Consider the following 25,719-nt stretch of genomic DNA (forward strand, 5'->3'; position numbering starts at 1 on the left):
TGGAGTTGATATTATTAACGCCGAGACTGTCGAAATTCCTGCCGTCCTCGTCTGAGTAAGAGCCATTAAACTACACCTGTTAATCCATGACACCTTTAAAAAAAAGGAACCTTCTAATTAAGCTTTTCTCTCATAGCGTCTTGCAAGGCTGACAAAGAGTGCTGCTCACTCTCTTGTATCAAGCGGCACAAGATCAAGGTCTGCAAGTAACTGATTTTTACGAGCCTGCTGAGGAGAAATGTGCTGCTGAATCACGGTGCCCATGCGACTGCAGACTTGTTGCGCCTCATATCATATTTGGCATCCATGCTTCAGCCTCATAAGCTTTTAGTTTTTCCCTGTGAATTTCTCTTGATATTGTCTAGTCATTATATTGCAGATAAGATTTAATGACGCCGGTATAGGAAAAAAAAATACAGAAGCTTGTTTAAATTTCGGGAACAAAGGCGATACTTCCGTTTATGGCAATTCTTTTTTAATGAAGATCTTGAGCCTTTTATTTTCTTTCGAATTAGTCAAACTTACTACCTTGATGGCATGAGTCGTGAACAAACGGGCAGCCAGAAGGCGAGTGTTGAACTTTCCGTGTACTCCATTGAACCTGCCGGGCACCTTGATGGCTAGCGGCATTGTCGTCATATATAGGCCGACCGTGGTTCACTGCAAATCTTCCTGCTGCATATAATCTGCATTCTTAACAGAGACACCATAAAGCAGAAATATTTTGCATTTAAATCTCTTGCTTAGCCTCAATAGTTACCTGTTTTTGACTCAAAGGGGCGTTTGCTCGGCTTTGGATATCATCAGTTTATCGTCTCGCGCGACACCATGTTCGACTACGACGACGGCGTGCTAAAGAAGATGGAGAAGGGATGGGCTATTGCAATGCGGTGCTCAGAACAAAGACTGCAGAGAATATACGAATGGACAGATGCGGAGCTCAATACTGCTGTCAAAGAAGGAATGGTGATGCTGGAGACAGTGTGCGTGTTTGTGCACGGATGTATCAAATCAGGACAATACAAGTGAGCTAAGCTACCATTCCGCCGATCGTATGGATGTTGGTGCTGATTGCTGACTTTGGAATGCTATTCGTTTAGACTGCCCGCTGATTTTTGGAAGATTCTACATGCTGAGTATGGAATCATCGTTTATCCGTCGGCCTTGACAGAGAATGTTGCTGCCGTGGGCGTGGGAGCGTCCCAGACCTTCTCGGAGGTGTACAGCAGCCATATTGGTAGGGAATGCCATCGGAATCTACACATCTGGATTGATGCACTAACGTGTGACTCTTTTTTTATAATATAGTCATGCTTGGAAGGCGAGATACAAACCATCCACCACTTTGCCCCTTTGAGTATATAAAGGAGCCGTTGCCGGTATACGAGAAGTGAGAGGATAACGTTCAGAACAGTGGTCGTGGTTTGGAATTAAGTAGCGAGTTTGAAGAATACGAATATCTCGTATGCTAATAGATGATAGCGCAAGAGGAAACATTTGCAAGATGAATAAAGAAGATAGAAGAAAGATCACTCAAGGTTATGAATCCATCTTTTGTCCCATGGCGCCATCTCGGTTTGCCCTCCAGACGCCTTCTTCGCCCTCAAACTCTTCTCTCTTCCACACCTCTACTCTTGACTTGCATGCTTCCAAGGCCTCTTCACCTGCCCGCCACGCAGCTTGTCTATGCGGTGACGAGACTGCGATGAGAATGCTCTCTTCGCCTATGGGCACGGTGCCCAAACGATGAATCATGGAGATGCCCTTGAGTCCGTGCTTGTTGAGGATGTCTTTGCAGATAGCCAGCATTGATCGCAATGCCAGTTTGTTGTAGGCTGTGTAATGAAGTTCCTTTACCGGCTTTCCGGCAAAGTTATCTCTTGTGGTTCCTGTGAACTATGTGTCATTAAAGAGCAATTATTTGGAGCGCAGATTACCTGAGATGAGGAGATTCCATGACCAACCTGCGAATAAGACGATTGCCCCGGCCATGGGGCTGCGGACTTTATCCATTGCCTCTTGGATATTGAGGTGATCATACGTCAATCCCACATAACAGCCCTGCTCCGACATCTCCCAGATTTCATTTGCGTCGCCGTCTTTGATGTCCCCCATGGCTGGTGGCGAAAGAAGCTCAACAAGGTGCTGAAATGAGTGAGACAGTATCAGAGACCTGAGACAAGTTGACAACTCATAAGAGATGCTGCGAAAAACAAGCGCTCGACAGGTTCCCAAAAAGATGCAACTCAAATATACATTAGAAGAAGATATGATTTAAGTGAGATGTAAAAGCGAAATAGCAGCGATGAATATCCAAAAAGTATAATCCAGCTCCAGGCTGTTTGCGAAGGTTTAAGCGCTCTGGGTCTAGCATGTACCTTGCACCAATAAACGGGTGCGGGGAGACAAGAGAGCCCCTCGCCGGAACACAGCGAGCGCGGCTGAGTCAGCCTCAGCTCTGAAGGTTTCTGGGCATTCCATTAAACTTGAGCCGCCATCTATAAAATCGATAAGCTACGGAGTACTACGTACCCAGTACTGCATCCCACCAATGGCTTGTTCCCTTGTCTTCAGCCTTGTTCAAGCAAGCCATCGCTAACCCTTTTTTGCTCCCGATTCCCTCTTCTGTATTTCTTTTTGTTTTCTTCATCCACGCCTATATCTTATACGCCGGCTATATATTGTGCTTTGATTGCCCTCCGTCGTTATGCGCGACGACCATCACGCACGATCCCCAGACCGGGGCAGAGACCGAGACCGAGAACGCCAGCGCGACGCTCGCTACTCTCGATCAAGAGACTTCCAGCACCGGCCGGACGACGACTACCAACAATCGCGGCAGGGTAAAGACACGGCCCGCGCACTCATAGGAGCTTGAAAAGCCTCCACTCCAGCTACAGGACACACCTTGGCAGATGAATTGAGCTTGACGGCTAACTTGCCCACGGGTCAACGAGGCTATTCACAGTCTCCATCCAGGGACGACGACATGCACGACAGCGCGTGGGACCGGCGCGGCCATCGCCCCGGGCCGCATTCACAGCATCCCTACAATGCAGATCGCGCTGGGGACTACCGAGACGCTCATGATACGCGCCCAAGGCGAGACCTGAGCCCTCATGACTGGAGCCGTGACAACCAGGGCAGAATGTATAGCGATGACTATCACCGTGGACGCCATGAGCAAGCCGGGGGCAAAGATTATGCTTCCCCCTCCTATCGCGACAGGCGACCTTACAACTCCCGATCACCGCACAGGGATTACTACAGCAGAAGTCGCTCTCGCAGTCCTGGCTTTGGCTTAGACGGCGGTCGATTAAGAGAAGCTGGCCCACCTAGCGATACCGTTATCTTTGAAGGGCTGCCTGGCAAGATTGATGCAGCAGAGGTCCGTACTGTTCAAAGAGCATACCCGAAAAAAAAAAAGAGAGAACAAACAGGACGTAATGTGTGTCTAATGAAAGCGTGAATCCAGCTACGAGAGAGCATTGTCCAGAGCTGCATCTCGGACGACTTCCCCTTGGTCGATGTCCGGATAACTCATGCCAAAGGTAGTTCTTATCTTCTGGATCTATATCTTGAGAATATTTCACTAATCTGCGTAAAAGGCAAACGCAGGGCTTTCATTCAGTTTGAGGATGTTGAACATGCAGCCGCCTTTATCAATGAAAACTTCCCAAAAGTCCGCATCACTCTGCCTCACACAACTGATGATGCTCCAGATGGCAAGATTAGTGCCTATATCCACTTTGCTCATCGCAGAGATGACACAGAAGCGCGTGTTTCCGGCGGTGGCCAATGGGTCTGCCAACCTGTAAGACTCTCTATGCTGCTCTGACTGGAGCCATAACTAAGATATACGCAGTGCGGATTCAGCAACTATTCCTCCCGCACCAAGTGCAAGCGATGCGGCGCGTTACCATCCTGTATGTTTTTGAACGCATGCTCTTAACGGCATCTCTCAACTAACAACGTCTATCATTCTTAGCCTCAGCAATGCAATTAAGTTTGAATCCAGCGGCTGATGCGGGCGATGCACCTACGCAGATCCTGGTAGTATATCCCCTGCCTGTGTTCGTTAATGAGGACATGTTTGCTGCGGATATGAAGCGACTCGAGCTTGAAAAGCCTGACGCAGCCAGTCAGAAGCTGGCATCAGGCTCAAAGCTGCAGTCGACTGCTCCAGCTGATCGCGCAGCTCGGACCGGTGCACGCCCAGGATCGCTCCACCGCGTATTCTTGATGCGCGATCCTATTACTGAGGAGTCGGCCAAATATGGCTTTGCTGAGTTCTGGACTCTGCAAGACGCCGTTGACGCCATGGCTAAAATCAAGCTGCTGCCATCCTTTACTGTCTCGGCTTGTGCCGTTACCGTATCTCATATTCACATGGGAGTATTTGTTCCTGAAGATCGTCAGGTTACGCCTGACATGGAACGATTCTCCTTCAATCCTTTATTCAACACTGCTCTGCGTGTTCGATACCGCGATCTGCGAGCATATCCCAGCCAGAAGGTTATTGCGACAGAGTCTCCTGACAATCCCACGGGAAACGGAGAGCCTAAAGGCGGCGAGCAAGACAATAGCAAAAAGATTAAGAAGAGAAAAGCTGACGATCCTCTGGGCGCTACCCTTAAAAGATCAGCCCCAGCTATGGCTGGCCACATGGCCATGTGGCAGAAGAAGCATGAAGAGATTCATGTAAATGAACCTGGTGGCACAGCAGCAGCAAAACAGCCTCCACTGCCTCCGAAGAACTCCAAGGCAGCACCTATCAAGTTTTCAATTACTGGAACATCGATGCAGGCTACTGATCCTCCACCGCCTTCATTACCGCCTCCAGCACCTCCTGCGGATGCAGCACCTCCACCTCCACCTCCATCAAGCGAACAGAAGGATGACAATATCTCTCCGAGCAAGTCTGATGCGGGAATCAAAGCTGAGAAGCCAATTACCCCATATGGGGACCGAGACAAGCTTCAATGTCTTCTTTGCATGCGTAAATTCAAGTCATTGGACGAATTAGGTCGCCATGAAGGTTCGCAGCTACATGCGGAAAAGCTGCAAGACGAGCAGTCTATCAAAAACGCACTGGAGAGATTAGCAAAACGGGGGATCCAGCCGCAGACGCAAGCTGAAGCGGATGATGATGGCAGCTCCACGGCACCAAAATATCGCGATAGAGCCAAGGAACGGCGTGAGCAATGGAATCAGCCCAAAAAGCCCTTGCCTACCTCAAGCGATAAAGGCGCTTCAGGACCTCCGAAGGACCAGGCCAAACCTCCAGCTCAAGAGAAAGCTCCGATACAGTCCAAGGGTGCCGGCATGCTTGCTAAGATGGGTTGGACGACTGGCACTGGCCTTGGTGCCAATGCTGAGGGACGCACCGAGAGTATCGTAACCAACGTGTATCGGGAGGGCGTCGGCCTCGGAGCTGAAGGCGCCAATCTAGGCAACGCACAGGCGTATGGAGAGAGCAGGACACTCAATAATCGGCAAGATTATATGAATGCAGTGAACGACCTGGCGAGAGAGCGGTTTTTTAACGAGTTTGGTGGAAAGAAGGATGAGAAGAATGGCGAGCAGAAGGACGAGTAGAAAGATTGGGGGAGACAGTTGGAAAGAGGTCGTGAAGCAACAATAGGCATGAGGTATTGGAGATTGAAGCTGAGTGGATATGCTTCTACATACATATAATGGCGTTTGTTTGAAAATACAAGTGATATTCGATAGCTTTAGTTAATAGCTATTTCTTTACCAGAGATTTTTTCCCCTATTACGTTTCCCCTATTGCATTTCTTCTTATTTTGAAGCTATATTTGAAACCTCAAGAGGAAGCCTTGCGTATGAAAACAGTGCTCGAGGACTATACGAATGGTTCTCTGTAGAGGAGCTGTATTATAAATGCCAAAAATGTCTTTTATTAAAATTATATCTTTTTTTTTTTTTTCAGCGTCCATCCATGTGCGCGCTTGGTTTATTCGGCAAAATCCATAACCTATTCAAACGTATCCAAGAAGCCAACATCGTTTCCTTGCCTCTAAATCGTTTCGAACTTTCAAACATTTTCATAATGTGACAGGTAAAATCACGATATATCTACCACGCGCTTCTCACACCCATCTCAGTAGTACCTATTAGTAGTTGTAGAAAAGACAAAAAAAAAAAAAAGAAAAATGAGAAAAATATCCTAAACACCTCGCTATATTTATTTCTAGCTTTATAGCGCATTCATAATCATGGAAAGAGTCACAAAGACGGTGCCTGCGATGGCGGCTGAGAAAGCAGGATGCAGCGCGACGCCGGCATTTCCTAAAGAAGCGTTAGAACGGCCAGGGATTGCCAAGGATGCGAGAGAGAGAGAGAGAGAGAGAGATTTACCTTTGCCTGAGTCGCTTGAGTCGTCGGATCCTGTAGAAACAGGGCCAGGAATAGTTTTGGAGCCCGCCTGGAACTCAATGATGGAGCTGCTTGTCGCATTGAGGGTCGCCTGGGCAATGCCGACCTGCTTGTTCTGCAAATCATACACGACATAGGCGGAGCGCAAGAAGGTGTCTCCGAGAAGAACAAATTGGTCTGAAGAGATGCCGTAGTCCGAGATAGAAGCCATGCCGAAAGTGCAAACGCCGCTCCAGCCCTTGAATACCTGGCTCAAGGTTGGGTCTGAGAAAATCTGATCTTGCACGCCTGACAGATTGTTGAGGACCATTTCATCGATGGGGACTTGGATTGTCTTGTTTGTAAACTGGAAGCTGAAAAATGTGTCTTTGGCGTTTGCCTTGGCGCAGTCAACAAAGGGAACGGGAATGCCCCGGACGTTCATGACGTTGAATTGCTTCCAAACAGCCTGTACGACGTCATCTGGGAGGAGGCTGATGGTTGAACCAGAGTCCAGAACAGCGGTGGCGTTGACCGCAGGAGAGTCGACGCCGGTGACTTTGAATCCATTCAGCTGAACGGCGTACATGACAATTTCTTTCGTCCTAGCAATAGATGCAGGCAGCGACTGGAAGGGCAGAGTGGCGAGGCCGCCGTGGAACTTGTCGGTGTCAACGCCGCCGAAGAGGATGGAGCCCTGGCTGGTCTGCAGGTCATTGAGGTAGAGGCTGAAGGCCGGCATGGCGATGATGCCTTGAGATACCATGTTTTCGATGACGGTGGGATATTTGATTGAAGCGGCCTCGTTTGACCTGAATCCCAAGCCCATCAGGCCTGTTCCACGGACAGACTGTGTAGCCAGGCCCATTTGCTGGTTCTTGATGGTGGCACTGTTGATGGTAACGGTGTCTTTGAAGTACCTGCCCATGATGTTGCGGCCATCAAGATAGGTGATGTTGAAGGGTTGTCTAGTTGAATTGAAGGTTTTGCTTTTGCTCTGATCAACTAAGGGACGCGAAAGAAAATTAGCTTCACTGAGCGCTTTGATTCTGAAGGAAGCCTTCACAGCAACTGGCCCGACTTACATTGCTTTGAGCAGTATTCGCCAACTTCCTTCTGTATAAGCGAATCCGTGCAGAGATCCGCGTCCACCGAGTTGACCCAGGTATCACTGCTACCCGTATCAAGCATAAAGCTCAGCTTCTGGGGCGGCGTGCCAACGCTGAACTCGGCATAGTAGCCACCCCCGGTGAGGTTGTTGAGGGCATCCAGCCCAACGGTGCCATCGCGCCGCAGCAATGTCGGGAGCGGGTTGCTGTCGAGGAAGCGCTTCTCAAAGGGAACGGAGACGACGCCTGCAGAGACGGTGCCGGCAGCAACGAGACCTGCCAGCGAGGCGTACTGCAAGGAGGACCGCATTGTGGACGTGAACAGCCAAAAATCGCACGAGGGAGCGAGAGACAAAAAGTCCAATGCCAACGAGAGAAAAAAAAAAAAAAAGAATAAACGTGCTTCTGGAAACGCGGAAATGAGGACCTCAGACTTGGGGCCCGTCTTGTGTATTTAAGCATAGATTTTAGAGCTGCGGCGATTGCCCGAAAGAGCTGAAAACCATCGTTTCCTCGTCGTCGCCGCATCCCTGCCGCTGCAACGGGCTAGAGCCGCTTGGGCTGGGATATCACGCTTGTGACCCAAAAGGCCCCCAGTCCAGTGTAAGCGAAAAGTCGCCCCATGTTGCAAGTAAGTCTCTTTTTTACCCGTGATGGGCGAGCTCAATAGTACCTAGCAGAGGTTCCTTGGGGGGGGGGCGTGACGCCGTTGATAGGGGGCTCGCGATGCTGATGAAACTGCCGTGTGTTTGTGCCTTGAGAGTTGTGTCTTGGACTGCTGCGGGCGTCACCATTGTCCCAGCAAGTGAATGAGTGACAGCGCAGAGCAGCCCGCCAAGCCAGGGGAGCCTCCCTAACGCCAAGGCGCCTTGGCTGCAGCTAGCTCGACAGACGGCGTCGCGTAGGATGAGAGCGCAGCACCGCTAGCATGAATATTAGCAGTGCTAGGTAGTCAGATAGTAGTGTAGCCAGGCCCGAATGTGCTTGGCAGCGCAATTCAGCCACCCGTCAATCCTTCTGGAGCTGAAGCGCCACTTGAGCGATCCAGAACTGGCCGAAGACGACTGTCCACCTTCCGTGAAGAGCCTCCACTGGGACCAGCCAGCGCGCTCTTTGATATCCCTTTTTTTTTTTTAATCCATGCATGTCTTTTTTTATCTCCTTGGCCATTTTGCTAGTTTTGGATGTGCCTCGCTGCGCCACTAACCCGGTTCAAGCCAATTGAGCGTTGCAGGATGAGAATGAGTCAATGGCCGGGACGAAGTAAGTACACCTGCCGCGGACGGTTGAAATGGGTGATTTTGCCTGTTCTGTCCCGTAATCCTTATCCAAAAGGGGAACTGGCCGACTGGACAAGGTCGAAGAAAGAGGAGAAAGTTTTAACAGGCAAATAAAAAAAATATGTGCATTTTTGCAAACGCTTTTGCAATTGGTAGTCCCTCTTAGTGATTGGAGCTGAAATAACACACTCTCAGCCATTGTGCAAGAACTACTATGCGCTTGTATTTAGTGTCACCACATGCGCAAGTAGAAGTAGAGTAAATGAGGCTGAATAAATTCGCAATATACATTAGCGTCAGCGTTTAAACATAGACTACTGTAATTTTTAACTTGAATATATAAAGTAAGCTTGTTAAATATGAAAAAATATCATAGTGCTTTTATGGTTGTATGATCCTTCAAGCCCTCGTATAATTTCAACTTAGATATCTAAATCATCAAAACAAAATTCGAAATACAGAAACTCATCAAAAATAGTAATGATAATTAAAGAGTTTTCACACACCGCAATTTGTTCGGGTCGATATTCCGGGGGGAGCCAAAGCACTGGCTTTTGTCCTTTTAGTATCCAGGTTTGATCATCGCCAAGACCAAGATCTGGCACTTTAGGGCTGTAATATAGATATTTCTCCCGAGAAAAAAAAGCAAAGAGTGTCTCCGGCGGATATGCCCCGTAAGCTTTGGGAAACGGCTCACCAATTATGCGTTTCCTTTTCTCTGGATCTAAGCAATTTCGAATTGTTTGAAGGCATATGCCTGTGAATGGATCCCAGATCTTGATAGTGCCCTCGCTTGATACAAAACCGAGCTGTGTACCGCCCGGTGAAAACGCTGTTGTTGAATTGTAAATGGCATCACAATCGATTTCAATAGTACGTAAACACGTCCCGGTTGTTAATTCCCATATGTTCAGGGATCCATTGCGCGATGCCGACGCTAGCTGAGTATTGCTTGGAGAAAATGCAATCGAAAGAGCAGCGCATGTATGGCCCGTGAGTGTTCGGAGATGTGCACCCGTGGCCGCATCCCAGAGGTTGATAATACCATCATTGCCTGACGTTACCAGCTGCATGCTGTCTAGCGAGAAAACCACGGCGACAATATGATCCGACATCTTCGTGGTCCATAAAAACGTACGTGTGGCTGTGTTCCAGATCCTGACAGTTTTACCCGCTGAAGCTAATGCTACCCACCTCCCATTAGGCGAGAATGCCATTAAATTAATCCGATCTTGGTGTAAACGATATCTCAAAAGCGGCCGCGGGGAGCTATCAGCAGCCAGATCCCAGACTTTGATGGTTCCATCTGAGTCACCTGATACCAGCTGTAAGCCATCGGACGAATAGGCCAGTGAGAAGATCGTGCTTCTATGGCCTGAAAATGTCTTCAGGCATGTACCAGTGGCAATATCCCAAATTTTGATATCAAAATCTATTGTTGATGTCAGCCGCAAACCGTCGGCGGAGAACACATTTGGGCCCTTAATGTGGTCTCTAAGTGTCAATAGGCATTTACCGGTGGCAAGCTCCCAAATGCTGATTATTTCCTGACCAAATAATAATGCCAATCGCATACCGTCAGGTGATAGTGATACTTTTATGCTCCCCATATACACATTCATAGCTATATTCTGTATGCATTTGCCGGTAGCCAAGTCCCAAACTTTGATAGCTGACCCTTCCTGAATCGAAACCACCAACGTAGCGTGAGATGCTTGATCTCTGAGCACTGATGGGCCAGTCTCAGTTCCTGTGCTCTGGGGCTCAATGGTTCCGTCGCCAGATCCTGGTTCCAGTTGTGCACAATCTGAGGGAAATACAAAGGCTAGAAATTTTTCGTTTGAGTGACTGGTGTGTGTTTGTATATCCACGCCTGTAGCAAGATCGTGAATCTTAATAATATCTTCGCTCATAAGAGCCAGATGGGTGCCGTCTGCGGAGAAGCTCACTGATTTAACATCGCCGGCCATTGACTTGAGGCAGGTGCCTGTAATAAGATCCCAGATCTCAACATTTTGAAAGCAAACCAATGCTAATTGGGTACTATTTGGTGAGAAGACCATTTTTCTTAAATAGTCGGATTTAAACCTGTGTAAACACGCTCCAGATGTTAAATCCCAAACCTTGACCATGCCACTAAATGCAGCTGCCGCTAACATTGTATTATCCCGCGAAATTGCCACTGAATTAACGAAACCTTGGAAGCCCTCAATTGTCTGCATGCAGGGACTCCAAAATGGCCTCGTCGTAGGTTTAGCCACAATCCATTTCGGGCATTGCGTTGCCTCAAACAATTTTCTTAATATACATCCGCTAGGGCTGAATATAAGGGCTGAAGCGTAAATCTGCAGAGGATAAGCTTCAATTATAGCCCTGTGGGAAAAAATAAGGCGATGGACATCTCTTGTCAATTCAAGAGTCTCATTCTTTCCGCTTTTTACCTTTTGACATTGTTAGACCACACTTTGCTTAAACTAATCCTTCGCAGGCTCTCCCTTAAGGTTCAGGTTCACATACCAATGTCTCTGTCCTCCTTTCAGGCATCACAGCGTTGGCTAGCCACTGGTCATGTCCAATTCTGTCTCTTTCTCTTTCTCTCGAGCGGGGCGGTTTAGAAATTCGGTTGTTATTGTCCTCATTTCTGCAATAATTGGCAATCAAGTCTCGTAGCTTCTGTATAGCAATTACGGCTCGGGCTAATGACTTTAACAAGATCATTGCCTCTAGCCAATATAAATACTTTTCTCTAAGGAATGAATGAAGTATTCCACCGTCTTGAAATAGCTGAGGTTGGCTGCAATGAGTTAGGTGCTCAACCCAAAATGCACAGCAATACGCTTTTGAGGCTAAAGGGTTTGGATTTGGTGGAGTAATATCATCCACACGTTCTCCTGGTGATTTGATGTTGTAAATATTGCTTTGAAGGGTTTTATCCATTATATTGAGTGAAATCTCAAACATCTTGTAGTGTTGGTGCCCAATACCTCTGGGGAAAATTCTTGTAGCCCCCTTGTGCACCAGATAGTCTTTAACAGTCTGGTGGATGAGGTATATAGTATTGTCCGTAATAGTTATAAATGATCCACAGACCTTGGCTAAGTATTTGATATCTTTTGGAAGATACCTAACCTTGGCACCGATTAATTGTGAGCTGGTGAATATATATAATTCATCAATGTGAAGCGGTCGCTCGGCGGCAGTGACTGTTGCTAGAAAAACTAGACAGGCTTCTTCATCATATTTCCATCCCTTTTTGGAACGCTCCATTATTTCATCGTAAAGGTTTTCTAGATCTTCAGGCATTTCTTCTAGAATTCTTTCAATATGAGGACGGCCAGCATCTTGCAGTTGTTGGACAACAAGCGTTACCCATAAAAAGGTACCATTCGCCTTTGTTTTAAGTGAGTTGGTTATCTTGATGCGAAGATCCATATCATCCTCAAGTGCCTCAATGTCTTGAGCACAGCGGTCTATATATGTATCAACAGCATTGGAGATATGCGCTGCATTGCTTTTTAACTCCAATATTAGCCTGTTTTCAATCGATTTTAAACCGCGTTCTATTTCCTTTTCGTTTCGACTAGATATTAACCATTTGACGTGGTTACTTGTATCCATGATGAGATTAAGGAGTGATTTGCGAGATTCGTGGTGTTGGCATTCATCGAGAGCATCAATAATAAAAGTAAAATGTGCCATGCATGGATCTTGGATAATAGTTGTAAAAATCCTGCTCAGTGCAACCCATGCATTATTCCCTTCCAAGTATCCTTTCGGTTCCTTTTCGATTTGTTTTTGGATATCTGAAAGAAGGTTTTGGTTTTGTCGAAGTACTGAGTAAATTAGGCCCTTGATAATAGCAGTGGCCGTATTGAGTCTGGTATCTGTACCCTGACAGAAGAAATACGCATATTTCTCTTGCAGCTTGGAATCATTTTCAAAATCTTTGATAATTCCACAGAGAAGCATTGTTTTGCCTTTTCCAGGGTCCCCTTTAATCCAGAAAACTCCGTTGTTCTTTTTGTCGCGCCATTGTTTAAAATCATTATGCCCGAGAATCCAGCAATACGATTCGTATATAAGGGGGCCCTTGGATTCAAGGATTCGTTTTTTATCATCCACAGGGTTCGTTTTGCTGATTTCTTGAAGAAAAATATTATCCGCAGCAGAGGGATCTGCAAAGTTAGTTAGTCTTGCCAGGCCAGAGATTATAGGTAGCTTGTGGTCCTTTTACCGTTGGTTATATTGTTGGTTATATTCCCGAGAATTACTTTTGCATCATTTCCGAAAGTATTTGCGGAAACTTCTCTCATAGATGTCATTTTTGGCCATAGGTTATTTGAACTGCTTTTGACAATATGGATATTTACAATATGTGTGAGATCAGACAATTGCTAACTTTGTTAAGATATTAATAAATTAGATAGATGAAAAATATTGGGCATGCTCGCATATTGCGCGCATCGGACATATTAGGCATCCAAAATACATCGTTATATAATATAATTCAAAGTTCCTATTGGTCACTCAAGCCTCACCTTGTATCCTTCCGCCATGATACAGTAGTAGTCATGTGCGGGGTCTCAGCCTGATTCTCCGTGCGTCTAGTCACCTCCAAAATCCCAGGTGTATCCTATAAGCTGCGTTCAAGGGCAAGCGCAAAGGTCTAGGCCAAATAATACTCTTATTATATAAACATTCAAAACACTACTATGAGATCTAGATGCAAAGTTGAGCTACATTCTTACATCTTGCTAATTCCCACATACGAACCCGTGTTGAACAATTTCCAGATCTTCCCCTCTCAGACATTCAGAATCGAGCTCAGCAATAGGCCAACGCCATATCGGAGTACAAATGAACTCGACACAAAGGCTTTACTTGCCATTTGTGACTTTTGCAAGGCTCAAATCTGGCGCGTCGTGTACCTGCGCAAATATGCCAAATATGAAGTATAAGTTGTAAAGTCCAAAGTCTTTCAAATAGTAGTGGTTAGATGCTAGTATAAGCGTCAGCGCGTTTAACCTTGTCACGTACCGTTCAGCTTTTACAACATGATATATATCAATATAATGTTCAAATCTAACAAATGTTTCAGATGCTGGAGAATGATACACTCATGGTAAGTAGTGTGTACAACTTCGCAAACAGACTACACTAAAATCACCATGCAATGTCCTCCATCCGAGCTTCCAAAACGCATCATTTCGGCTATTATATTATTCGCTAGTTAATCCATTTGGAACATTCTTCGCTCCAAGCAAAAAGCAAGGTAAAGAGGTACATCGCTACACAATATAACTCCAAGCCTCCAGTATTGACTCAAGTCTCAGCTTAATACCCTCTCGCCACGTCAATCCAGTTATGTACGGAGCCTCAGCTGCACCAGCTACAGCCTCACCATATCTAGTCACATTCCAGATTCCCGGGGCATAAGGACTCTCCCAATGTGAAGACACGCTAGGCTCCTTTTCATAAACCTCATCATCACCATTAGCCCACATAATGGTGCCGATTCTTACCATATGGAGCATTGTTGCGAATCCGTCCCGACCAGCGATAGCATAGCTATGCTTCCCCGGCCCAAGCCATATCTCAGAAGGCTTCAACCTCAAGAGTGCTCTCTGAAGCGTCGCCTCGTCGACAGTCAACGTGCGAAAATCCATCGCTCTCTGAGAAAGGGACATTTCTCTTCCAAGTTCCAGCATCTCCAGCAGTCTATTAAACATGCTTATGCTTGTCCGCGTTGGGCTGTCCATTGCCATATCCCGATCGAGGCTGACTATAAACCGTAACCGTGTCGTAGCATTAATGGCCGTCGCGCATCCTATAATAAACTTGTATTCCCAATATCGCCGAACGGCGTGTATGTTTCGAGATTCGCCGTCGTGCGCCTTCTCCTTCCCTTTGCCAGTAGTGACACCTTCGAAGAGCACTATCTCGCAGTCTGGGCACCAACCAAAGACGAATTTGACTATTTTGGCCTCGTTATCGCAGCAATCCACAAATTTCTTCCTCGGGGTCGAATAGCTGGAGTAAGTTGCGCATCTCTGCTCATCGGAGGGCGGGTAATGTCCACAAACAGTAAATAAGGAATAGACTGTGATGCACATGACGAAGATGTTGTAACTTGCGGCCGCGGGTCGTGGAGACGAAGATTCTGTTGGCAAAGCAATACAGACATTAGTCGTTTTTTTTTCTCTCTCCTGAGCTGCTAGTTGTGACTGTTTTCCTCGAAGTCGTGTATCAACTGAACTGTGAGACGTTTATATAGAGATGTTTATACATAGGATATAGGTAGGTGTGTGCCATACGCAGGCCCAAGAATGAAAGAAACTGAACAAATAAAACGTTCATGAGAAAATGGTGAACAAACAGACAAGCAAAATACGAACAATAATAACAATAACAATAGCAATGCTCAAAGGCATAGATACAACCTGCATCAGCATCAACATAGTATCTTTCTCTATGTACTGCCTGTGAACAATTATTATAACAAAATATTCATCAATGTAGTGCTCAAATTGTCGAATCCCGAATATAGCTTGTCGTGCATAGGCACTAAACGCCTTCTTCCAAAAACGCCTTTTAAATCTTGGCTGCCTTCTCTGTCTCATCTTGTTGCAGTCTCACAACACCCTAACACATTTCACTCATTAGTCTCCATCATCATAATCATCAGGAAGCAAACTCAAAAAAGCATGCGAAAATACTCACCTCCTGCATACAACTCGCCAGCAACGTCCCATCCTGCGCATATATCCTCTGCATCACCACGCCCCTCCCATCACCGCTCCACGGGCTCTCAATCTCCGAAAACATCCACTCATCCGCCCTCACCTTCTTCGGCTCGTGGAAATATATGCTGTGGTCCAGGCTCACCAGCATCCCCATCCGCGGCCGCCCGACCCAGTCCTCCAGCGTGCTGCCCAAGCCCTCAAACTCGAGAAACTGCTGCAGCGGCGCCCGCTTCTCCTCCGGCAGCGCGGCCACCTGCTCCGGCGTCATGCCCAGCCGCCACAGCTTGTGGATGCGCGACACCATGCCGATGAAGTAGCTGTCCGAGATGTACGCCAGCGCGTTGAGGTGCGCCTGGTGGCCGCCCTCGGCCGAGATCTTGCCCCGGCTGCGGTGCCACTGCCGCGCGCGGCGCTGGTCCGGCCGCGTCTCGCTGTCGTTCATGTTGAGCAGCTCGATGCGCCGGCTCTGGAAGGGGCCCTTGTCCCACGCCGCGTCCTCGTTGTCCCAGCTGGGCTGCGGCATGTCCACGCCCTCGGGCAGCGCGGCCGCGTGGCGGATCTGCTTGACGCCGCCGCTGGCCTCGCGCACGAAGCTGATGGTCGTCGTGAAGATGCACTTGCCCTTCTGCCGCGCCTGCACCGTCCGCGTGGCAAACGACCGGCCGTCGCGCACGCGCTCGACGTGGTACATGATGGGGATCGTGGCCGAGCCCGCCAGCAGGAAGTAGCAGTGGCACGAGTGCACCAGGAAGTCGTCCTTGACCGTCAGCTGCGCCGCCGCCAGGCACTGCGCAATCACGGCGCCGCCATAGACGCCGCGCGCGCCGGGAGGGAGCCACAGCGGGCGCGTGTTGGTGAAGATGTCCTGCAGGCGGGTTAGCGGGATGGCTGTGGTGATGGATGCATGCGCCTTCAAGTGCCCATGGTTTTGCAAGGTTTCCTCTGTTACTTACCTCGCCCAGCACCGCCAGCGGCGTCACTTCCACCGTGTTCTCGATTGGCGCCTTGTTTGGATCCGGTTCTGGAGGCCGTAGCAGCGTCGTTCGCTTGTCCAGCACCTTTTCCGTTCCCTCCATCTTGGGCGCCTCTTTGTTGCTGTCACTCATTTGTTCTTTGCCGCTTTCCTTCTATTCCCGTTCTGTCCCTTAGAGCAAAGACCAAAAGACTTTCATTCAGTCGGGAATCAAATCTCAATCGCAACGCTTTTTACTTATATCATTACAAAAATTAAAATCAGTTTCAGGGTCTGACATCGAGTCAAGTACGTTGGCAGATGCCATCAGGGGTCTCACTTGACGTCAGGTCCGGCAGAATTTGCCTCGGCTCAACCCAAGCGGCCTTGTCTGCCCGTCTCAGGCTAGTCCTCAGCAGTCCACTTTTGCGATGCACGTCCAGCTCTGGTTGTCATGCAAACACGCGAAATCAGTAACAGCTGCAAAAGAGGAAATAAGCTGCCATTATTAAGCAGGCAAAGTAAGCCACTAAAATTCCCCAATGCATAGTCGAATTAACACTCTCCTGAGCCAGTCGGACAACATTAGGTGCACATCATCACTGCCGTTGCCGAGGCTAAGTTCGTCCGCCGCGGACTGCGTTCGTCTCCGTAGCTCCGTGGAGATAATCATAAAGGGGCGCACATACGCATGATTGTAGGACAAGAAGGCGTAGATAGTCCTCGAATGCAAATACTGAATCCTTGCTGGGGGGCCGAATTGCCAAATGGATGCCGTTCCATGTGAAAATCGACGCCATTCAACACCGACGCTCTGCCAATGCCTACTCCGTATTCCGGACACAAATCCCATACTTGGGCTCTACAGCCCATTGACATGATAGATAAAAAAGAATATTTTATTGCTATACTACTAATATTGCACACGGGCTACTTCATATATCATCCACTTCTCTCTCTCTCTTTCTCTCTCTCCCGTCATCTTATCATCTTCACCCCTCCTCCCTCTTCGTGTGTGTTTCAAACAATAAATAGACAGCTCAATCCCTCAAATCTAGTGCTAAAACTATACATTTACATTTTTTTTTTTCCCCACGCCATTGTTTTCAACGCTTCCATCCTCCACTCTCATCCCCTACAAGAATGAATTCTCTAAGCTGGTATATCGTCATAAATAGGCTCCAGACCTCCCCACGCTGCCTCATAATCGCCATCAGGGCCGGCTTTTTCTCGTTGCGTCCAGTACTTGCCGTTGAATTGCCAGAACTCTTCGCCTGTAATTTCGCATCTTGCCTTTGTGAACCATGCAGGAACGAACTCTTCGCCAGCACTATCGCGCGCTCGTCGACGGGCTCGCTGGTTCTCTTCTAATCTATTCTTCTCTGTGGCGGCAAAGTCATACTCTCCTTCCTCCATGGCCCTTTGATCTGGTCGCAAGCGTGAGTCCGTAGGGGCAATCCACGGCCTTAGCTTGTCATCGATGTGGTTGAATGTAAGCACAAATGGAGTAAGGTTGAAAGGAATGCCCGTCGGCCGCTCGTTGGCCTGCCAGATAAGGTAAGCTCGGTTGGGATCTGCGATGCTGCCTCGGTGGACAATATCTCCATTCTTAGTCGAGGGCTCGTCAACAGCAGCCTCGTAGCCTGGTGTTAATCGGGCATATAGCCTCGAGTTCCAGCGACCGCCAAGGCTCACCCGCACCTGGCCCGAGGCATCCATGACCTTGCCGACAATCTGGTAAGCGCTTGAAGCCTTCCATCCCCTAGGCTTAAACTCAACCAGAGCTACTTCTCCAGTCGTCCAGTTCTTGATTTCCATGGGGCCGTAGTTGTCCACTGTAGGGTTTCCTGTGATGATGCCGATAACCGAAGACGTCACCTTTTTCCACGTGTATAAATCTTCTTTTCCGCCAGCAGTAGGTCGGAGCTTAAGGAACCACGTTCCAAGAGGGTTGATATCAAACGATTTACCATAGAATTTGGACTTGACATGTGATTCGCCCCAGTACGTCCAGTTGGGTGCTTCTGCCCAGGCAGCACCAATTGGCGGATGATGGCTGACCTGCTCGATGAAGAAGCGGTAGTTTTTATCGGGGCGGACATATTCAAATGTTTCGCCAAGTAGGGGATTGAAGGGCTTTGCAACTCGACCAATGGTAGATGCGTATTCACTGGCAGCAAAAGCGGCCACGTACATGAGTCTTTCGATCGAGTCCGCGCGTTCGGCTGCTAGGTCAAGAAGATCCACGTATTCCATATCTTCACCGCAACGATACAGTAGTGATGTCGGCTCGTTAAAGGACACAGGAAGTGTCATCCTGGTCATATCCTTGCCAATCATTGACTTGAGGATACCCTAGTCCTAAATGTTAGCCCACATATTCAATTCAGACGATGCGCCAAACATACCCAAAGAGAAATCTTAGGCCGATCATCACTCTCCATCTTGAGTTTGTGTCGAATTCCATTTTCATATCCCCTGAAAGAGCTGCTAATATCCAATCCCGAAATTGCAATGGCTTTCTTCTCCTGCTTTGCCTCAATGGGGAAGAGCTCCGCAACTTCGACATCGCCAGCATCAACAGCATCAAAGAACTCGTCTTCCACTCCAGACTCGCTGTCGGACATTTCTGCCATCTGCTCAAGAGCAGTCTGCTTTCGGGCCAAGTTGCGGCTAGACGCCTTGGCAATAGCAACAGCCTCTTCAACCTCTTCTTGAACCTTTTCCATCGTTGGTGTGACGCTGGCAGATGGCAGGCCACCACTTTCCATCACCTCGCGTAACGCCTTCTTGGCTAGCTTACGCTTCATCTCTGATTCACCAACTCGGGCTTCGAGGATCTCCTGCTCACGAGCCACCTGTGCCATGCTCTCCTCCCACATGCGCCGCATATCAGACTCCCGATCGAGACGATATTGCCAAAATGCATCGCGGTCTTTTGAAATTCGGAGTAGATCCCCGACTAGGCCAGTCAAACTTCGGATAGCACCATCGTATGTGGAGAGAGCCTGTGCTACTTTAACATCCGATATTGGCGTGGCAGGGCTGCGGGACATTTCACTCAAAAGGGCCGAGTGAACACTTGCCATAGTCTCCAGCTGCAATTTTGCTGATTGCGCAGTAATGTTGAGCGCATCTTTGGTTGCCTGGGGTTCCTCGCGACCGCTAGTGTCCTCTGCATAGTCGTCATCGTCGTCTTGGTCTCCGGGTGCTGTGCCAGGACCAGCTCCATGTCCATCCGCTTCCGTGAAGGTATCTACGAAATCTTCCTCTTCAACGCTCTCCACTGTACTTGTCCCAGTTATATCTGACCTTTTAACAGCCAGCATTGGGCGCCCTTGAAGCTGTGTGCTCACACGCCTCAAATCCGTCATGCTCGTGTTCTCGCTGTGAGACTCTTGGATTGAGAGTGTACCGCTTTGGTCGGCCTTGGCCAGTCGAAGAAGCTCGGCGCTACGAGCTGCCTGGCGCTCTTCCTCTCTCGCCTGATCTTTGGTCCACTGGATAGAATTGTTGAGGGCCCAGAACCAGCGTTTGGCTTCCACTTCATGATTCGCTTTCAGGGTGTATTTCACGGAAGACTTTCCGATAATCTCAAATTTCGTTTTTTCATCAGGGCTCATATGGAGTTGTGCAATTTTCATATTGATAGCGCCCCGGCATGCAGAACCAGCATCGTCTTGGTGCTTATAGTAGCTCAACACACCATCCTCGAGCACAAACCATCTCAGCTGGTAACCCTTGCGATAGTTGGTCCACTTCTTCAAGTATCCCTTCATCTCACGAGCTTCACGCCCCGCCAAGGGATCGCTGGGTCCACCGGCTGCGGCATTCTGGGAGGCAGCGTGCCCCAGGACAGCTTTTTCTTGAATTCCTCTCTGCGCGGCCACGGCAGCCGGTGACTTCTTCAAAATGGCCTTGACATTGTCATCGCTGGTAATGGACTGAGGCAGCTTGCCTCTTCGATCACGGCGAAATGGGTCGGCACCATGAAGTAAGAGCACTTGGATCAGCTGGATGTTCTTCTTTTTGGCTGCTTCGTGAAGTAATGTGCCGCCAGCCTGTACAACAGCCGGGTCGGAAACAAATTCAGTGCTGTTGATGTCCAGCATGGTCTTTAGTCGCGACTCTTCCAGCACCTGGGCAAGAGTCTCGTAGTCACCCTTGGCGATTAAGTCTTGCACCTGCTGCACTTTGGTATCTGTGAAAAGGGATCGAGAAAGCTGAAGGAGCTGGAATATTTCGGGAGTCCGAGCTAGGTCGATGGGTAATTTCCCCTGAGAGTTCGCAATCGCATCGTTGATCTCCTTCTGCTCCAAGAGAAGCTTGACGGCCTGAGTGCGGCCGTGCATGGCGGCAATATGCAACGGAGTGTTGCCATCTTTATCTCGAGCATTGACATCCAAGCTACCGAGGCCATCGGACAGAACGTATTCGATAACGGGGAACTCGGCACATTGCATGGCTAAATGAAGTATCGTGGTATCTTCCAACGCCCCAGCAGCACTAGCCCCACTAAGCGACGATGTGCTCGCACGTGGGAGGCCGTCCGCCGTCTCTCGAATGGCTTTCGATATGGACGCGGTGTCTCCGCTTCTCAGGGCCTCAACAACCCTGAATTTGCGTACAGATTGTTCGAGGCTGCCAGTTTTGACCTCTTGAACGGGGGAAGCTTTTGCGTTGGCAGCAGTCTGGTTAGAAGGCGTCCTGCTTAGAACAGCCGACGGTGTTGATAGTCGAGATACATGGCTTCGGGGCGCGGTAGATTTCGGGGGAGATGCATGGCTGCCCGTTGCCGATAATCGACCGTCTTCGGATCCAGATTCGTCGTCGCGAGTGTCCTTACGGCGCAATAGCGACAGCGCCGCGGCGGATTTGGACCGCTTGTGGTTGTTGCTGTAGCCACATCATCCAGATCAGCCAGCTGAAGACAAGAAGCTCTCAAAACAAAGGGACCAAACTGAGTGGGGGCTATGATGCAAAAGGGGAGAAAAGGCAGCTCCGGGAGATGTTACAGCGAATGAACAGACACGATGGTTCTTGGAAATCAAACCTACCCGTCGCCCACGTCCGACATGCTGGGCTACAAGCAATTATCTCTGTCGAGTTCGGGGGGTTCGTTTATTCAGTTGCAGACTGAGGCAGCCCCCGGCCGCTAACACAGAGGCTATGTCGCGCAGCTCGAAGCGCGTTGTGAGGATGGGAGCTTTGGTAATCGTACAAGAGTGGGAAAATAGGGACGATCCAGCTAGAGCTGCATGTGAATTGAAGGAGAAGAGAAACCAGAGCGGCCGGCGTGGAGATTGGTGGTGGAGAAGTGGCATGTATGGACCAGGGACTTGGCCTGAGAATGACAAACGAGGATGGCGGGATGATGATACACAGCGCACTCAGCCACCACGTACAGGCGTCTTCAGGCGCTCGAGACACTGTAGTCAGCGACTGGAGCGCTGTACGGCACAGTGTCTAGGGTGTTGCGCGAGCACTCTAGCACCAAAGCGGCCAAGGCAGCTTCGTGGACAGCACTGGAAGCCGGCATGACGTTTTCTTGTCCAAAACGTGGCCAATGCTTGTTTGAGCAGTGGGTGGCCTGCTTAGTCATGAGTCAAGCCTTCTGCCAACTTCCTTTCGCGGCCTGGCTTGACGCTTCATGCAGCCCCTCAGGACTTTAATCTATTAATACCGAGGGGCCCGTGGCAGGACAAGAACTGCCCAGGCCGATCATAGCAACACTGGTTTAGCCAGAGGAAGGCGGGGAGAGGCGGGAGGAGGTCGTGTGTAGATAGCCTGCCATGCGGGCACGCCAATGGCAACGCAGCGAGTCATGGCTTGCTTGAATCAGGCTGGGATATGGCAATTGTCTCCTTTCTCCGTGTACGGAATCCGATATCTTTTGGGGCAAAAAGATACGCGGAATCGCCATGGAGAGTACGTGTCCATACATTTGCTTGTGAACTTGCCATCAGAGTCTAGACATCCAATCTTTTTTGCCTCTATAAAACTATATACCCGAGCTTATTAGGCGAGTAAGTAAGGCTCGGGTATATAGTTTTATTCATTCTAACGAAATTAGGTACTAAACAAAATACAATTAAGAAAATTTGATGTTGTATTTAGAGCATGGGCATATAACAAGGTATCAGCAAGCTGTTCTATACCTACTACTAGTAGGTAGCTACTAAGATAGATGACAGTATAGCGGCAAAACTTGAGGTATCCGAAATCGTCTTGACGTCATATGCCGCAAAAACAAACTTGGTCTCTCCGATCATTGTTTGCGACGTCTTTCCTCCATTTCGTCACCAATACTACCCTAAGACTGTTGGATCGCACAGTGCTGGTCACATATCTCGAATAATGTCTTAACGAATAGGTGAATCCGAGGATCTTGGATCTTGCGGAGAACTCTGCAATCTTAGATCTATAACGATAGCCTTTGAGAGAAATCATGAGATGGGCGCCATAACACATGGCTCTTTTGCACCAGGGCAACTCTTAAGGGCCACCGTGATAGATCTTTTCTTCAATTGTCTTGCAACCGCCACGCGTATGAATGCATGCCCAATTTTTGCCAAGAAAGTCCAATTGCCGTACCGGGTTCAACTTTTCTCTTCCGATATAGGTAATTCACTACAGCTTCAGGTTGGCTTTCAGGTGGAAAAAACAAGCCTCGTGAGCTCCCTTGTTGCAGAAACGGCAAAGTAGATTGCCAAAACAACATATTTCAAAAGATTTGTTATATCCTTCCTCTTTTTTTTTTTTTTTTTTTTTTTTTTTTTTTGTGAGAACAATGTTAAGGCGTATGGAGTGTTTTGTTGAGATTCCTTCGTCTACAATCTTTCAGGACTTGATGAGGCCGCGACCCCTAGCGGCGGTTTCCATCTCGGCCGTGAAGACCGTCGCATATTCGGAAGTAGTGAGAATGAGAGAAGACTTATTGCCGGTGCCTTGAGTCGCGTTGCTCCCTCCCGGCCGCCCACCCTTTGCAAATCCATATTGGATTTTTTTTACCACCGCATTGAGAGAAGCATGTGTCGATTAGTATGATCTCGTGGGTTCCTCGATCTGCAAGTTGCTTTAACTGATTCCAGCGGCGTTGGACTACTACCTGTATCTATCAACAATAGCGTCAGTTTAAGTGTCTTCGGAGCTGAGATCAGAAACCATGCCGCGTTTTCCTTGATCTTCGCCATCGGCAGAGGTTAAAAGAAATTATTTCGCCCAACTGCCCGGGGTCCCTTCAATTTGATCTATAGGTAGGCGGCCATAAATTGAAGTCAGGAAAATTATAAAAATACAAGTTCTCCAGGCAGTAATCTAAGGTTCTGTGGAAGTATTGGCTCCTCAGCTTAGAAAGGATAGTAATCATACAAGGGGCTCCGCAACGCACATCTTCTAACGGACCAATGGTGATCCAATGAGAAATTTCTCTTTACAGTTTCAGGCATTTTACTAAGTTAAAAAAAGGAATTGATATCTAAATATAGCCAGAACCTGCAATTTCAGTTTCTGAAAGGGGAACAAACATTGTGAGATGTCCAACCCGCTGGCGAACATTCGAGGCTACCCTGGGGCTGGAGATCCAGAGAATTACAGACCTAGTCCTAATAAGGGATGGTCATGTCATCAGGTTGCATTAGCGCTAGCTTCTTGAAACCCCACCAGCCTTCCCAATCAAGTTATACGTAGTCAGCAGGAGCCATTCAAGGAACGATTGATGACCCTTCAAATCCAGATTCATCTTTCTATCTACCAAAAGAATATTCCGTACTCTTTTTGTGGATAGAATAATTGTTCTATAATAGGCTATACGATGGCTACATTCATGAAATTTCGTCTAGTCCCAGCGCGGGAAGAGGTGAGTTTGTTCCATCAATCACATCGAACTACCTGGGAGCTAATCAGGGAGCCTTGCAGAAGGTTGACGAGAATGACGACTGGTACGGCTTGAGGGATGCTAAGGAGAGGAGGAAAAGGCAAAATAGGATCAATCAAAGAGCAGCTCGTAGGAAAACGCCATCAGCCTTTCTTCTGAACTTATTGCACCTGGAAGACTAACCGAGCATCCGAACCAGGCCGGCGGCAAAGAGAGAATCTTGCCCGGGAGCTCGAGTCAGCGGCTTCTACAGCGGTACCATCACCTCCAAATGCAACTATTCCTGCATGCCAGTGTCGAGGGCCCAATATTTCTTCTACCCAAGTTTATTTCCCGTTGACCCCGGACCACAAACTGCTCTATGTCATCGTTCTCAACGTCTCGCGGGCAATCATCACCAACTATTTCATCATGTCCACCATTGCGCCAGTAACCGCCGCCCTGTGTGTCAGCCGACGCATTTTCACAATTGAAGACTTTTCAGAAGCTCCTAGAAATCTCGATGGTACCCGTGCAATTCCCCCAGCATTTATGCCGACGAAAATGCAGCAGGAGGTCCCACACCCCGGCTGGATAGATCTTTTTCCGTCACCTCAGCTACGGGACAACCTCATTCTTGCGGTCATGGAATTCAATGTCGACGAAGAAGAAATCCTCGAAGATTTGATAGGAGATATATTCGAAGCTATGGGCTGTGGACCAGAGGAAATTTCAAAAGAAGGTTCAAAGGACGAGTCACCGAGCGATACGAAAACTCATACAAGGCCACATGTAGTAACTGCAGAAGTAAAAGAGGAGCTGAAAACCTACACTCCGTCAAGCACTCCCGAACTTGGTATCCTCTCATGGTCCGATCCGTGGGATATATCTGGTTGGGAAGTTACGGAAAGGTTTGTCAGCAGATGGGCATTTTTGCTTCAAGGGTGCCCAGATGTAGTTGAATCTGCAAACAAATGGAGAGCTTTACGAGGAGAAGATCCTCTAGTCGTCGAGATATGAACACCTGCTGAAGCTGATTATGAGAATAGAAATGGGATCTGGCAACGAAGGATTGAGAGGATTCTTTTTCTTCTTCTTCTCCTTTTTTTTTTTTTTTTTTTTTTTTTTTTTTTTTTGGCATATGGTGTTAAACGGAACGGAACGGAACAATTAGTTGAATCTACCAACATAATAGACATGTATTTTCTCTCCTCTACTTCCTACTCTCCCATCCATGGCGATTAGTGAATAGGTGAACACTTGAATCGTCGCGAGTGTAAACTCTAAATCGGAAGTTCTAACCTTCCAATTAGCATCTCATTAGACAGACGGCTACGTAGTACATGCAATCGGCAAAAATTTATGTTTCCACTATCCGCAGAATTAGTTTGCAAAGATAACT

General features: G+C 48.2%; 11 protein-coding genes across 11 annotated transcripts; 4 read left to right on the top strand and 7 right to left on the bottom strand.

Moving 5' to 3' along the window:
* Nucleotides 1–828: 828 nt before the first annotated feature.
* On the top strand, nucleotides 829–1,394 carry TrAFT101_009940 (uncharacterized protein; the record flags this gene model as incomplete). Its single annotated transcript, XM_024899994.2, has 3 exons — nucleotides 829–1,025; nucleotides 1,101–1,237; nucleotides 1,309–1,394. 3 exons carry the CDS (start codon nucleotides 829–831, stop codon nucleotides 1,392–1,394), a joined length of 420 nt encoding a protein of 139 aa, XP_024761128.2.
* On the bottom strand, nucleotides 1,348–2,350 carry TrAFT101_009941 (uncharacterized protein). The gene is made up of 2 exons (XM_024905182.2): nucleotides 1,965–2,350; nucleotides 1,348–1,889 (listed from the first exon to the last, which is right to left on the bottom strand). Exons 1-2 carry the CDS (start codon nucleotides 2,113–2,115, stop codon nucleotides 1,540–1,542), a joined length of 501 nt encoding a protein of 166 aa, XP_024761127.1. The 5' UTR covers nucleotides 2,116–2,350; the 3' UTR covers nucleotides 1,348–1,539.
* Nucleotides 2,351–2,707: 357 nt separating this feature from the next.
* TrAFT101_009942 (uncharacterized protein) lies at nucleotides 2,708–2,878 on the top strand (the record flags this gene model as incomplete). Its single annotated transcript, XM_066128804.1, has 1 exon — nucleotides 2,708–2,878. One exon carries the CDS (start codon nucleotides 2,708–2,710, stop codon nucleotides 2,876–2,878), a length of 171 nt encoding a protein of 56 aa, XP_065984928.1.
* Nucleotides 2,879–2,989: 111 nt separating this feature from the next.
* TrAFT101_009943 (uncharacterized protein) lies at nucleotides 2,990–5,598 on the top strand (the record flags this gene model as incomplete). Its single annotated transcript, XM_024905180.2, has 5 exons — nucleotides 2,990–3,388; nucleotides 3,476–3,551; nucleotides 3,609–3,814; nucleotides 3,866–3,926; nucleotides 3,989–5,598. 5 exons carry the CDS (start codon nucleotides 2,990–2,992, stop codon nucleotides 5,596–5,598), a joined length of 2,352 nt encoding a protein of 783 aa, XP_024761126.2.
* A 320-nt stretch (nucleotides 5,599–5,918) lies between these two features.
* TrAFT101_009944 (uncharacterized protein) lies at nucleotides 5,919–8,228 on the bottom strand. The gene is made up of 3 exons (XM_024899985.2): nucleotides 7,464–8,228; nucleotides 6,382–7,383; nucleotides 5,919–6,312 (listed from the first exon to the last, which is right to left on the bottom strand). The coding sequence occupies exons 1-3, from the start codon at nucleotides 7,795–7,797 to the stop codon at nucleotides 6,221–6,223; spliced, it is 1,428 nt and encodes a 475-aa protein (XP_024761125.1). The 5' UTR covers nucleotides 7,798–8,228; the 3' UTR covers nucleotides 5,919–6,220.
* Nucleotides 8,229–9,039: 811 nt separating this feature from the next.
* Nucleotides 9,040–13,173, bottom strand: TrAFT101_009945 (uncharacterized protein). Its single transcript, XM_066128805.1, has 4 exons — nucleotides 13,002–13,173; nucleotides 11,285–12,942; nucleotides 10,284–11,208; nucleotides 9,040–10,199 (listed from the first exon to the last, which is right to left on the bottom strand). Exons 1-4 carry the CDS (start codon nucleotides 13,087–13,089, stop codon nucleotides 9,190–9,192), a joined length of 3,681 nt encoding a protein of 1,226 aa, XP_065984929.1. The 5' UTR covers nucleotides 13,090–13,173; the 3' UTR covers nucleotides 9,040–9,189.
* An 822-nt stretch (nucleotides 13,174–13,995) lies between these two features.
* On the bottom strand, nucleotides 13,996–14,880 carry TrAFT101_009946 (uncharacterized protein; the record flags this gene model as incomplete). Its single annotated transcript, XM_024905470.2, has 1 exon — nucleotides 13,996–14,880. The coding sequence occupies one exon, from the start codon at nucleotides 14,878–14,880 to the stop codon at nucleotides 14,056–14,058; it is 825 nt and encodes a 274-aa protein (XP_024761123.1). The 3' UTR covers nucleotides 13,996–14,055.
* Nucleotides 14,881–15,212: 332 nt separating this feature from the next.
* Nucleotides 15,213–16,789, bottom strand: TrAFT101_009947 (uncharacterized protein). Its single transcript, XM_024900021.2, has 3 exons — nucleotides 16,464–16,789; nucleotides 15,488–16,375; nucleotides 15,213–15,409 (listed from the first exon to the last, which is right to left on the bottom strand). Exons 1-3 carry the CDS (start codon nucleotides 16,614–16,616, stop codon nucleotides 15,359–15,361), a joined length of 1,092 nt encoding a protein of 363 aa, XP_024761122.2. The 5' UTR covers nucleotides 16,617–16,789; the 3' UTR covers nucleotides 15,213–15,358.
* A 573-nt stretch (nucleotides 16,790–17,362) lies between these two features.
* On the bottom strand, nucleotides 17,363–21,981 carry TrAFT101_009948 (uncharacterized protein). The gene is made up of 3 exons (XM_024901888.2): nucleotides 21,520–21,981; nucleotides 18,871–21,358; nucleotides 17,363–18,817 (listed from the first exon to the last, which is right to left on the bottom strand). The coding sequence occupies exons 1-3, from the start codon at nucleotides 21,537–21,539 to the stop codon at nucleotides 17,615–17,617; spliced, it is 3,711 nt and encodes a 1,236-aa protein (XP_024761121.1). The 5' UTR covers nucleotides 21,540–21,981; the 3' UTR covers nucleotides 17,363–17,614.
* Nucleotides 21,982–22,775: 794 nt separating this feature from the next.
* On the bottom strand, nucleotides 22,776–23,457 carry TrAFT101_009949 (uncharacterized protein; the record flags this gene model as incomplete). The annotated part of the gene is made up of 2 exons (XM_066128806.1): nucleotides 22,776–22,869; nucleotides 23,297–23,457. 2 exons carry the CDS (start codon nucleotides 23,455–23,457, stop codon nucleotides 22,776–22,778), a joined length of 255 nt encoding a protein of 84 aa, XP_065984930.1.
* An 818-nt stretch (nucleotides 23,458–24,275) lies between these two features.
* On the top strand, nucleotides 24,276–25,657 carry TrAFT101_009950 (uncharacterized protein; the record flags this gene model as incomplete). Its single annotated transcript, XM_066128807.1, has 4 exons — nucleotides 24,276–24,320; nucleotides 24,380–24,467; nucleotides 24,538–25,228; nucleotides 25,642–25,657. The coding sequence occupies 4 exons, from the start codon at nucleotides 24,276–24,278 to the stop codon at nucleotides 25,655–25,657; spliced, it is 840 nt and encodes a 279-aa protein (XP_065984931.1).
* Nucleotides 25,658–25,719: the final 62 nt, after the last annotated feature.

Source organism: Trichoderma asperellum, chromosome 6, assembly GCF_020647865.1.
Source record: "Trichoderma asperellum chromosome 6, complete sequence".
Classification (NCBI taxonomy): Eukaryota; Fungi; Ascomycota; class Sordariomycetes; order Hypocreales; family Hypocreaceae; genus Trichoderma; species Trichoderma asperellum.

What these genes read in the sequence shown, in the direction of transcription:
- TrAFT101_009941 (XM_024905182.2), bottom strand. Translation starts at nt 2,115, where the DNA reads ATGGGGGACATCAAAGACGGCGACGCAAATGAAATCTGGGAGATGTCG. An exon ending in GGCAATCGTCTTATTCGCAG is followed by an intron (nt 1,890 to 1,964) that starts GTTGGTCATGGA and finishes CATAGTTCACAG; the next exon opens with GAACCACAAGAGATAACTTT.
- TrAFT101_009944 (XM_024899985.2), bottom strand. Translation starts at nt 7,797, where the DNA reads ATGCGGTCCTCCTTGCAGTACGCCTCGCTGGCAGGTCTCGTTGCTGCC. An exon ending in CGAATACTGCTCAAAGCAAT is followed by an intron (nt 7,384 to 7,463) that starts GTAAGTCGGGCC and finishes CGCGTCCCTTAG; the next exon opens with TTGATCAGAGCAAAAGCAAA. An exon ending in CTCAAGCGACTCAGGCAAAG is followed by an intron (nt 6,313 to 6,381) that starts GTAAATCTCTCT and finishes ACGCTTCTTTAG; the next exon opens with GAAATGCCGGCGTCGCGCTG.
- TrAFT101_009945 (XM_066128805.1), bottom strand. Translation starts at nt 13,089, where the DNA reads ATGACATCTATGAGAGAAGTTTCCGCAAATACTTTCGGAAATGATGCA. An exon ending in AACCAACAATATAACCAACG is followed by an intron (nt 12,943 to 13,001) that starts GTAAAAGGACCA and finishes CTAACTTTGCAG; the next exon opens with ATCCCTCTGCTGCGGATAAT. An exon ending in CATTTGGGAGCTTGCCACCG is followed by an intron (nt 10,200 to 10,283) that starts GTAAATGCCTAT and finishes CATCAACAATAG; the next exon opens with ATTTTGATATCAAAATTTGG.
- TrAFT101_009947 (XM_024900021.2), bottom strand. Translation starts at nt 16,616, where the DNA reads ATGAGTGACAGCAACAAAGAGGCGCCCAAGATGGAGGGAACGGAAAAG. An exon ending in CGCTGGCGGTGCTGGGCGAG is followed by an intron (nt 16,376 to 16,463) that starts GTAAGTAACAGA and finishes ACCCGCCTGCAG; the next exon opens with GACATCTTCACCAACACGCG. An exon ending in TGGCGAGTTGTATGCAGGAG is followed by an intron (nt 15,410 to 15,487) that starts GTGAGTATTTTC and finishes GAAATGTGTTAG; the next exon opens with GGTGTTGTGAGACTGCAACA.
- TrAFT101_009948 (XM_024901888.2), bottom strand. Translation starts at nt 21,539, where the DNA reads ATGTCGGACGTGGGCGACGG. An exon ending in ATGTCGGACGTGGGCGACGG is followed by an intron (nt 21,359 to 21,519) that starts GTAGGTTTGATT and finishes ATGTGGCTACAG; the next exon opens with CAACAACCACAAGCGGTCCA. An exon ending in GGCCTAAGATTTCTCTTTGG is followed by an intron (nt 18,818 to 18,870) that starts GTATGTTTGGCG and finishes ATTTAGGACTAG; the next exon opens with GGTATCCTCAAGTCAATGAT.